Genomic DNA, 12,224 nt, shown 5'->3' on the forward strand with positions numbered 1-12,224 from the left:
TTTTATAAAATGTGCTTTTATTTACCTGATGTGACTCTAAAGCCACTTCCCCCTGCCCCAATACTGGGGTTTGAAACCAGGGCCTTGTGCATGCTAAATATGGACTCTACCACTGAGCTACAAATCCAGCTCCTTTGAGCCACCCTCCTGAATGATGTATGATCCATTGGAGACCTACCTTATGCCAGCAATTCCCCTGTCCTGACATGTTTATAGAGGGACACATAGAGTCAACTGCATAGATAAATTTTCCACTGCCACATTCAGATGGGCAAGAGACTTCCACTTTGAAGCTCAGAGTACCCCCTTTGAAGCCATGGAGCCCAGAGTGATTCAAAGAGCCTCCTCTGACCTCCCACCTTTCCTCAGGTGGAAGGGGCTACTAGGAGGACTCAGTGTAGGCCACAGTTTAGAAATCAGCGTGCTGGGCTCTGCCACAGCACTGAAGCTGACTGACTATGCTGGCAGGATTTAGAACTCTAGTACCCAAGTACAATCTTCAGACCAGTGTTATTGGCATTTTAGGAGCTTCTCAGGAGCTTCATAGATATGGAATAATTGCCTGGCATCTTGTTTAATGCTGAACTCTGATTTGAAGTTCTGGGGTAAATGCTGAGAGTCTACATTTCTCCCTGGTGACACTGCTCCTGCTGGTCCTACAAAACAAGCTTGGCTCTAGGACATCTGGTAGATTCAGAGCACATTACTCTCTTCATTTTTAGGCGATTACTTTTATATTTTTATGGATTTTTTTATTAACACATATTAAGTGTACAAGTTAATGGGTTTCACTATATATGCTTTGATCATGTCCACCTTCCTTTCAATTCTCTCCTGCCTCCCATCTTTCCCCTTCTCCTGGTTCCCCTCCCACCCTTAATGATATTTCTTCTATTTGACTTTGAGTTCAATTTTTTTTTCTTTTTTCTTTTTTTAGTCTTCACATAAGAGGGAAGACATGTGATACACACTTCTGTATCTCGCTCATTTCACTTAACATGATATCTTCCAGTTCCATCCATTTTCTTGCATGATTTCATTCTTCTTGATAGCTTAGTAATGCTACATTTTGTTTATATGCTATATTTTCTTTATCTATTTGTCTGTTGATGGGCACTCAGGCTGACTCCATATCTTGGTGAATAGTGACACAATAAACAAGGGTATGCAGGTGTCTGTTTTGCATACTGACTTCCTTTTCCTCAGATAAACACTCAGGGGTGATATAGCTGGATCTTAGGGTAGTTCTATTTTTAGTTTTATGAGGAAGTGAATGCTCTAAAATTGGAAAACATGATTAGGTATTCTCATGAAAACCACATCATGCTAGCAACCAAGAATATTGAAACCACTATGGGGAGGGGGATGACAGAGGGAGCAGTAGGTAGAGAGTAGGGAATTAGTATTAGCCATTCTGGATCCAGCTGTTTGTGCATAAATCTCAGAGCACCTGTCTTCTAGGAGCCAATTCTATACATTTCACAGGGGACTCTGTATTCTTATATTGTTATGGTTTATTGTCATTACCATTATGATAGCCGGAGGTCAATTAGAATAAAAGATTGTGGGAAAGGGGTCAAGAAGACCACTCCCCTAGTTGTATGACCCTGGACAAGTCAACCAACTCAACCTTTCTGAGCTTCTGCTTCCTCATTGGTAAAATGACAATAAATATTATGCCTCCTTTACTGAGTTTTTGAGAGAATGAAATGGAGTTGCAGAGATGATGAGGTTAAACAGTAATGATCTATTCTGATATTAATTGATGATACTGCTATTATCAAGCATTATACTACATGGATGCATTTGTCCTGGAGTGGACTTGGATGCCTTTTCTTTAAGCAGGTGTGGGCAATTGAGTCCCTGATAAATGCAAATTCTTAGTACAGGTCAGAATCAAGAAATTATTGGGCACTGGCTGCTCTGAAAAGCCATCTTTGCATTGTTCCTGGGTCCAGCTCCCCTCTCGCCGCAACCACCTCCGCCGCGCGCCTCCACCTCCGCCGCGGACTCCGGCAGCTTTATCGCCAGAGTCCCTGAACTCTAGTTTCCTTTTTAACCCACTGCATCGGATCACCGGCGTGCCCCACCATGTCAGACGCGGCCGTGGACACTAGCTCTGAAATCACCACCAAGGACTTAAAGGAGAAGAAGGAAGTTGTGGAGGAGGCAGAGAATGGAAGAGACGCCCCTGCTAATGGGAATGCTAATGAGGAAAATGGGGAGCAGGAGGCTGACAATGAGGTAGATGAAGAAGAGGAAGAGGGTGGTGAGGAAGAGGAGGAGGAGGAGGAAGGTGATGGTGAGGAAGAGGATGGAGATGAAGATGAGGAGGCTGAGGCAGCTACGGGCAAACGGGCAGCTGAAGATGACGAGGATGATGATGTTGATACCAAGAAGCAGAAGACCGATGAGGATGACTAGACAGCAAAAAAGGAAAAGTTAAACTAAAAATAAAAGGCCACCGTGACCTATTCACCCTCCACTTCCCGTCTCAGAATCTAAACGTGGTCACCTTCGAGTAGAGAGGCCCGCCCGCCCGCCCACCACGGGCAGTGCCACCCGCAGATGACGTGCGCTCTTCACCACCCAACCAAAACCACAACGTGAATTTGCAACAGGGGAGGAAAAAAGAACCAAAACTTCCAAGGCCCTGCTTTTTTTCTTAAAAGTACTTTAAAAAAGGAAAATTTGTTTGTATTTTTTATTTACATTTTATATTTTTGTACATATTGTTAGGGGTCAGCCATTTTTAATGATCTCGGATGACCAAACCAGCCTTTGGAGCGTTCTCTGTCCTACTTCTGACTTTACTTGTGGTGTGACCATGTTCATTATAATCTCAAAGGAGAAAAAAAACCTTGTAAAAAAAGCAAAAACAACAACAAAAAAACAATCTTATTCCGAGCATTCCAGTAACTTTTTTTGTGTATGTACTTTAGCTGTACTATAAGTAGTTGGTTTGTATGAGATGGTTAAAAAGGCCAAAGATAAAAAGGTTTCTTTTTTTTTTCCTTTTTTTGTCTATGAAGTTGCTGTTTATTTTTTTGGCCTGTTTGATGTATGTGTGAAACAATGTTGTCCAACAATAAACCGGAATTTTATTTAAAAAAAAAAAAAAAAAAAAAAAAAGAAATTATTGGAATAAACTATGCAATTTGTCCAAGATAGGTAACTACTTCTAAGAACTCTGGTGCCTCTGAGAATAAACTTGCCACTGAAAAGGGGTCTGCCTGGGCCTGACCTTGCTTTCTGTTCCTCATTAATTGATGAGACTATGGTTGGACTTTCTCTTATTGGCCCAATAGCCACAGCCTGGTCCTGTGCTTAGTTCATGGGATTCACCACATCATAAAGTCTGATGTCATGCTGCTAATTCAAGTAAAAATTAATGATGCTATCAAAGAGAGTAGAAAAGAGTGTTTATGATCTGACAAGAAAGTGAAGATTCTGAACTCATACAGAGATTCTGCTACTTTTCTCTGTTGCTTGGAATAGGAGGGAGAAAGAGCTAATTAAAGGTATTCTGAGTCCATTCTAGATACTATTATCTCATATATTTTCATAATAGCACTGTGGGCTAGATAAGATTTTCACTATTTCAGAGATGAGGAGACTGAAGCTTCAAAAAATTATAATGCATGTTTGTCTAAGCTCACCCAGCTCATAAATGATGGGACTAGGATTCAAACCCAGGTCTGGCCTGACTCCAAAGCCCATTGTCTTTTCATTGTAGTTGCTCCCTAAAAAAGATACCAATTTGGGAGATGAAGAGCAGCTTCATAAATGGTGTTGACATACTCTCTGTGGGTTTTTAAAGCTTTTTCTCTCAAACTAAATTCTAAAGCTTTTGTTCTCAAACTAAATTCTAAAGCAATTTCTCTCAAACTTGAGCCTGTCTCAGAACCAACTGGAGGACTTGTTAAAACACAGATTGTTGGGCCCACTCCCTGGGTTTCTGAATCAGTCTGCCTGGGGCAGGGCCAGAGAGTTTGGCTTTCTAACAAGTTTGCAAGCAATACTGATGCTACTGGTTAAAGGACCACCCTTTGAGAACCACTCGCTTACAGCTGTGTTTCTCAACTTGTCTGCTCATCAAAATCACTTGGGGAATTTAAAAATCCTAATGTCCAGGCTGCACCATGTATCAATTACATCAGAATCTTGTGGAGTCAGTCCAAGACATCATTGTTTTTAAAAACACATCAGGGTAATTCAAATGCACAGGCAAGTGTGAGAACCTATGGCTGAAGGTATTGATCTGATGAACCAATCAGTGATTTAGCTGTGCAGCATGCATTAGCATTTGAAATGTCAATAGATGATTGCTTTTAAAGTTACAGTGTAAGGATGGGAAGGGGACTGTATTCTGGGGAGCTTTCTTGGGTGCAGAAACCCAGTTTGAATTCACAAATGGGAAGTTCAGTAAGAAAAATCTCCACTTTGCCATGTTTCTCTTTCCTATTTTATTCCAAAGAAAACTAGTAAACTTCCCATTCTCTTCAGCTTCTGTAAATGCCTTCTTTAACTACTTTCCTGCTTTCAGGGTTGAAGTCCATGATTTAGAAGAAACAGAATACAAATCAAGCCTAACTGCTGTCACAGCTCGTAAACTAAAAGTAAGGAAACTTGATTATGCTAATGTCATGTTCTGCAGGGTGACAACGCCTGAACTTTGTGGTATATTTAAAATTAGAAATGTATGTTGAGGTTTTTCCCCCCACCAAGTCCCCCAAGCTTTCATTGCTACACTGCCTCCTTGTTTTTTCACTCATGTGTTTGAAGCTTATGGGTTCTTAATTTTTAATAAATGAGATATCGATTTGTTTTGCAAAATGCTCCAGCAGGTAAACTTTAATTGACTGTTTCTAAAGACCTAGGTTATTATTAAAAAAAAAGCTATCAGACCCCACAATTACTATCTGAATCTCTTCTTGGAACTTCAAGAGACATTAAGTGTCCTCACCTCCATGGCATCCTTAGAATTGCTCAGCCTCCTTTGAAGCAGCTTTGCTCCCTCCCAAAGGAGTTGTCCACTGGAACTCTGACCCCTCACATCCCCCTCACTTCCAGATGCTTCAGCTTGGCTTAGAGTCTCAGCTCTGTTCAGGGTCATACCCTAGGGGTAGGGGGAAGCTGCAATTTTCTGGGGCATATAAGAGTCAACTTCTTGATGCCATTGGAGAAGGGTGAGGCTTCTGAACATACAGGGGTTGTGAGTGCCTTGTGGACAGCGCACTTCTGCAGAACTCTGTGAAATAGTCTGTAAAATCCGTTCCCACCCTGAGACATACTGAAATGGTTTGCTGTTTGACTGCAAAGAAAAGAGCTGGGGGCGGGGTGTGGGGAGTATCAGGTGGGAGGATAGGAAGGGTCATCTGAGCATTACATTCCAGACTATGTGACTGTATTTTTCTGTCAGGTGATTAACAACCTTTGATACTAAAATTAAAAAAACAAAAACATAGTTATTAAACTAATGCACAAGGCCATCAGGCTACACAGGAAAGTCAATTTGTGGTCGCATTCTTGGTCCTGGGGCTATACTTTAGGATTTTGAGGCATGAATTAAGACATTGACTTTTCAAAACATGGCAAAAATCAGGACTTAACATCATTAATAAGGCCTAAGCAGTTTTGGAATAAGTACATGCAGAAGGTCCCATGTTCACAATGCAGTAACATTCTAAGTGGCCCTCAAGCTGTTCCCAACCAAATGCTCCACAGACATCCTGAACAGATTAGTGCCAGCATTTGGTGGTGGGGACATGTAATTGTCTACTTACTGTTTCCTTAATTTGATTACTCTTTTCCCCCAGTTTGGCCTACCTGCTGTAATAGCAGTTATCCTGTCAAAAGGAATTATTTCATACTGTGCAAAGATTCAGCCGGGGCAGCATATGGTGCCATGCAAATCAGTAAGGACGATGCAAATCACCTCAGGTAGACCCTAACAGGATGCCACTGGCTGATATCATTGAGCCGGGAACCCCAATTAAACAACCTGTCAAACAATTACTATTCCCTGGTAAAAGAAGCTGGTCTAATTTTTTTTTCTATGAACACACACATACACATTTACTTTTACTTTTTTATAAGAATAATAGCTGCTCATGGGAAAAAAAATCAAGAACACAGAATACAAAGAGCAAAGTTAAGAAAACATGGAATGCATCCCAGCCAGAAATAGCCTCAGCTTTACAGAACCTTGGGGAACATGACCCAGGTGGCTCTACTCAGGAGGAAGGTGGGGACACAATTTCACAAAAATGAAGTTAATACATAAGCCATTTTTGTTTAAAAATATTTTATAATTTACCTAATGTTAACATGATATAAATAAATATAGTAAAATAAAATATATTGTTCTTCAGATAAAAATTTCAAAGTTTCTAAAGTATACCTATTATTTGGAAAAGAAGAATGATAACATTGAAAGACTGAGGATGATTAAAAAAAAAGCAGTTCACTATTTGGGCTTTAGATGATGTTTAATGATCCTTTCTATAAGTGGTACAGAAATTAGCATTCTCTCCTTTCTCTCTGTCTCATGATTCTTTGTGTGTGTATGTGTGTGTGTGTATGTGTGTGTGTGTGTGTGTGTGCGCGTGCCACGCATGCTCATATGTCTGGTACCAGGGATTGAACCCAGGGTCTTGCACATGCTAAGCAAGTGTTCTACCACTGAGTTACAGCTTTAGCCCTTTTTATTTATTTTTTTATTTTGAGACAAGTTCTCTCTGAGTTGCCGGTCTACACTCAAACCTGTGGTGATCCTCCTGCCCTAGGTTCCGAAGTAGCTGGGATTAAGGTATGTGCCTACGTGCCCAACTCATTTCACAGTTCTTATTGGTTCTATGCTGTTTAGTCTGGCACTAACATTTGTGAGGGCTGTAGCAACAGTAAAATGAAAACTCATCTTTTGCCTATATATTTAAATGTTATAAATACTGTTAAGTGAAATATACTTTATCCTCCTACCTTAACAAATACACCCTCATAAAACAAAATTGAAAAAACATGTATTTTGTACATGTATGTCAAAATTGGTAAACATATAGTGTTTTTTAATGTAATTAAAAGTTGGGAAATATAATAATTGGCAAGAGAACATAATTATTTTTGTCCCTAATGATGTGCTTAGATATTTAAATAATAAAATTTGCTAAGTATTATATGTTAATTTTTGTACTTTAGAAAAATCATATTTTTATAATAGATAGATTTTTGTATTATGTTCTATTGGCAGTAATGAGCCAAGGATTTCAAAATAAAATGAAATTTTTATATAACATGAATATGTTTAAACCAAAAGTATAAATTAAGGTAGACGTATATGAAATTATTGAAATTATTTTTCATATGGATTTTCACATGGTCGGTCAAGTACAGTTTATCATTAAATGTTGTCATAGAGGTTTGAGACCACTCAGATATTTTTTTATTACACTTATTATTTTCTTGGATGCTGGAAACTCTTGCTTTATCCTTTTTCATGAGTTACTTTGATCACAAGTAGATAATTTCACATCATTTTTTTCTGCTGATACGGTATGCTATTTTGCACAGCCTGATACATACTAAATATCAGATAACATTTTACTATTACTACTAACATTTCCATAAGTTTTTCTTTTATTATAATCATCGGATATTTTAAGACTCCATTTGATTTGTATTGCATATGAAAGGCTGCATCAGTCCATCAGTTTAGAACATGCCAGACCACAAGTTTCAAATCTCAGTTCTGCCTTTCACCTTCTAAGTGGCCTTGGATAAACTAACTTCTTTGTTAGTGTTTTTCTCACCTATAAAGTGGAGACCAACTTTCACAGAACTCTTATAAAAAGTTGAGTTAATCCATAGTCTTATAAAATGTCTATCATATAAGAAACACTATATAAATATTAGCCATTATCATTATGAACACTGGTTTTATATACAATATACAAAACCTGTGTGACAAATCATTCATATCATGTATATAATTGCCTTTGTTTGCCATCTGTATTTACCCTTTTACTGTTATCACTTTACTTTTAAACTAAACATTTAAATAGAGATTTTAACATCGTGCCTGTTGTTCATGTCTCTGACAGTGTTTATATCCAATCTCTTTTTCTTCTTTTTGTGTTTTGTTTGCATGGCTTTCTTCTTTGTAACAGTTTAATTTTTTCTTTCATTTCTTTTCTATACTCTGCCAGTTCGGTTTTCAACCTTTTAGCTGTCTTATCTTCTTTTCTTTGATCTTCGTATTTATTTTCTTTTTGAGCTTTTTTTCCCCCTAGAAAATATATATCATGTTTCATTTTTCTACAAATCTAGAGGACTATTTTATGAACTCTTCTGTTTTCTGTGACCACGAATGGACTCATACTCACTTGGTTGTAAATGATGAACACTAAAACTAGACTAACTTATTGCAAAGCCCATTTGTTTTCACCTGTCATCGAGGAGCCCAGGAACAAGGTAGCTTTAGGAACATCTGATGTCTTAGGCTTTCTCGGAGTGGGTGCCATCACTTTCCCATCTCAACCAAGGCTCAAAGTCAATTATTTAGTATCAGGTTGGCCCAGCTAGATTCCATCAGATGTCCACCCCTGAGGATATGGGTCTAGCTAGATGAATGGTTATTCTGATTGGCCAGATTTGTATCACATACCTCAGGACAAAATGAGAGAAAAAGTTTGATAATCACACCAGAGTCCCATGTAATGAGAGTGGTTTATTTCTCCAAAGGAAAAGCAGGTGCTATTACTACATTTAGGAGAAAGAAAATATTGGCCATATGCCTTTCTTATATTCCTTCCCTGCTTTCCCTCCACTGCTCAACATGAGTGCATAAAGTTCTGTATTGATTCCATTCTGTTTATGATAATCTTTGAATCTGAATCCGTCTTTATCAAGGCCAGATGGGATATTGCCTAGAGGGGCAGGGGGAAGGAATGGCTGAGTTCACGATTTTACTTAGGTGTGCTATGTTCATCATTCACTAAACCTGTCAGGTCTCCCAGTGGCTGATCATTCCCCAGTTTTCCACAATCCCACTTTCTGAGAAAGCAAGAAGTTAATGAGGTTCACAGTAAGGCCACTTAATTCTCGAGATTCTCCATGTGATCATTGCTTTGCCGCTTCTTTCATCTGGACATACCTCTACCAGTCCCCCTTCTGTATCAGACCATAGGGCAAGACTGAGCAATTTCTCCCTTACAATCACCTATGTTCTTGATGAAGAATAAATTTGTACAGGTACATTCCCTGACAATTCTGGTAATCCACCTAGGCCCCTACGTCATTAAATAGAACTTTTAGGTGTGTAACATATTTAGAGAAATCCATATCCGTCTTATAGGTTAAAGTAATATGTACCGGTGTTCAGCACTTTCTCACATCTAATAAGATGTATTCCAAATTTAATTTATTACAATGTCTGCTGTTGTCTAACAACTTAACCCAAAACTAAAGGCTTATAGTGATAAGCATTTATTATTTTTAGTTCTGAAGGTCAGGAATTTAGAAATGCTAAGAGTCTCTCCTAAGGTTGCAGTCAAGATATATGCTGGGAGTACAGACATTTAAAGACTTGATAGTGCTGAAGGATCTGCTTCCAGTTTTGTACAAGGCCTTCACCACATTGGTCTTTCCATGGGCTGCCTAAGTCTTCACAACATGGCAGCCAGTTTTCCCCACTTCCAGTGACACAAGGGTATAGCTGGAAACCACTGTCTTTTATGACCTTGCTTCAGAAATCACAATCTAACAATCCTGCAAATATCCTATTTGTTACACATGTCAGCCCAATTCCATGTAGGATGGAATGCTAACAAAAGCCTGACTACTAGGGCCATCTTGGAGGGTGGCTACTATAGGAAGATGGTATTCATGGTTTAGCAATAGCCTTAGGCTAAAATGATACCTCACTTAGTAATATAAATTTTTCATTATTATAGAATAAGCAGAAAATATCATCCAAATTTGGTGATAATGTAAATTTGGTGATGTATCTTAGAGATGTCTAAAGCAAGTTGAATGTAAAACCTGCACATGTACATAGAAACCTGCAGTGTGGAGAAGCAGGTCTCTAGCAGAGTCTAAGAATATCCCAGCTTGGAGTTGTATTCATCATGTTTTCCCACAGGCTAAGAGGGAAATGTCTCCTGGAAACCCAGCACTCTCTTTATCCCCTTCAAACCAAATAAGGTAGACATATTCCAAAGCTGGGCTCCCAGTTCCCTGAGGCCACCAGCTGAAGAGACATTTCCTTGTCTACACATGCTGTGTTCCCTGTCATAACTGCAGACCTGGGCACGGAGAAAGATCAAAATTTGCCACCCTAAATACATGTCTTTGGCATACTTCGAGTTGGTTATTCTGAGAAACTGCAGACCTGAGCAGACACAGGAATGGCTCTGAAAAACCTGCATTTTTGTGAAAATGAATTTACATCCATCCACATTAGTAAACAGCAGCTGCAGGCAGAGGTTTTTCTGATATTCTCCTTTTCTTCCTGGGAAAGCTCTTTTCACAGGAAGAGATTTATTGGGGCTCTGACATCTGGCACAGATAGCAATGACCACAGGTGGGTGTCACCGGGAGGCTTCATCTGCATAATAAGACAAGGTTGCTGTCTACCTCCTCTCCACAACCTTCTACAGCCTGTGCCACCCCCCTTCCCCCCAGAGGGCGAAGTGCCTGTCTCTTTGTTTAGCTCGATATGATATAAAGTTCAGCTATCTTACCCTTCTTTGAGTCTTATGTTTTGTGTATGGCTCCTGTGCTTATGCATGTTAATAATTTTGTATGCTTAGTTTCCTGTTTATCTGTGCTTTGTCAGTTCAATTCATAGGCTAAAATTATCAAAACTTCAGAAGGAAAATAATAAATTCTCTACAACAGCACCCATCACTTTCTTGGCCAGATAAAGTTCTTTTATTGACCTCATATCTACCCTGTACATACCATCCTCAGGCAGTGCCTGACACAGGCACAAATTTCAAAACCTCCTGTCTGAGCATCTCTCTCTCTCTCTCTCTTAGCACCCAACTTCCTGCCTCCCCTGCCCCCAGGTGCCTGCTCTGTTTTCTTTCCTTGCAGATCTTGTTTTCAGCTAGCTGTCATTTAGCTGTCAACAAATTTCCTGGAGGTATTACCTGCTAGATTATACTAATCTCACTCAGAGGCATTACATTTTAATAGGACTTAAAGCAAAGTCATCCTTAGTACCCAAAGGAATAAATCCTAAATGAATTTTAAGCATAAATTCCTAATGTATTTTAAGCATATGGCTGAAAGGGCACTAGTAACCCTAACTAGTAGAGTCAGGGAGTGATTTTATAGCTAAGAGGCCCTAATCCTTGCTCTTCAAATCCCTGGCCACAGGTCCAACTTGTTTTGGGAGCTCCATCTTCTCTATTCCCTCCTCTCCCAGCTCCCCATTCACAGCTTGACTTCTAAACCCAAAGCTCACACCCATTTCCCTCCTGAGTTCATTCCAGCCCCACCACCGGGGACAGCTGCTCCCATCCACCTGTGCCTTCCCTGAAATGCTTCTGCTTCCTCTCACTCCATCTTAACTCAGGCTGTGCTTTCCTAGTGCTTCTTCCTCCTTTCCTTGAATTTCAAACTTGGATCCATCATCTATGTGTGGAAGGATTTCCCCAAATTCCTCCAGGCCAACTCATATGCCAGTCATCCAACACCAGCACCCTTCCCCAGGACTCTCTGAAGACTTCAAATGAAGCATAATCTGCACAGTGGTTAGTGTGCTGTTCACTGTGCCCCGTGCCTTGCTGGAGGGCAGCCACTGGTTTGGTATGTTTGGCTCCCAGCACAACTTTGGTACCCAATGGAAGCCTCCTAGGCTTTTGTGTTTGCTTTTAAAGAATGGCATTTACGGTTTCTGCCACTATTCAGCACTGTACTCTTGGCCAAACCACTTCCATTTCTCTGGGCCTCAGTTTCCTCCCTTTTACTGAGAGGAAGTTGAGCTAGGATAGTCCCAAAGCCTTTCCCAACCATACATTGCTGTGCTAGAGATAAGGTGTCGGAGGCTTAATCTCTCCAAAGTGAAGAATGAATATTTTCTTCCCAATATGATAAGAAAAGTGAGTTTGTTTTGAGAGTAATGTTGACACGTTTGTGCAAATTAACATTCCCACCTCTGCTGACTCATCTGGCCTGGAACAGAAGTTCACATACCAAAGGGAACTGAGAAGGGAGATAAG

At 39.8% G+C, this 12,224-nt stretch overlaps 1 protein-coding gene across 1 annotated transcript; it reads left to right on the forward strand.

The window, feature by feature from the left end:
- Positions 1-1,918: 1,918 nt before the first annotated feature.
- Positions 1,919-3,104, forward strand: LOC124104388 (prothymosin alpha). Its single transcript, XM_046461316.1, has one exon. The coding sequence runs from the start codon at positions 2,092-2,094 to the stop codon at positions 2,422-2,424; it is 333 nt and encodes a 110-aa protein (XP_046317272.1). The 5' UTR covers positions 1,919-2,091; the 3' UTR covers positions 2,425-3,104.
- The last annotated feature ends 9,120 nt before the right edge of the window (positions 3,105-12,224 follow it).

Source organism: Marmota monax, unplaced genomic scaffold (genome assembly GCF_021218885.2).
Source record: "Marmota monax isolate L192 unplaced genomic scaffold, Marmota_monax_Labrador192_F-V1.1 WCK01_AAM20220418_F8-fsc00001, whole genome shotgun sequence".
Lineage (NCBI taxonomy): Eukaryota > Metazoa > Chordata > Mammalia > Rodentia > Sciuridae > Marmota > Marmota monax.

Bases quoted from the DNA above. Each gene is read 5' to 3' on its own strand.
- LOC124104388 (XM_046461316.1), top strand. From the start codon at position 2,092: ATGTCAGACGCGGCCGTGGACACTAGCTCTGAAATCACCACCAAGGAC.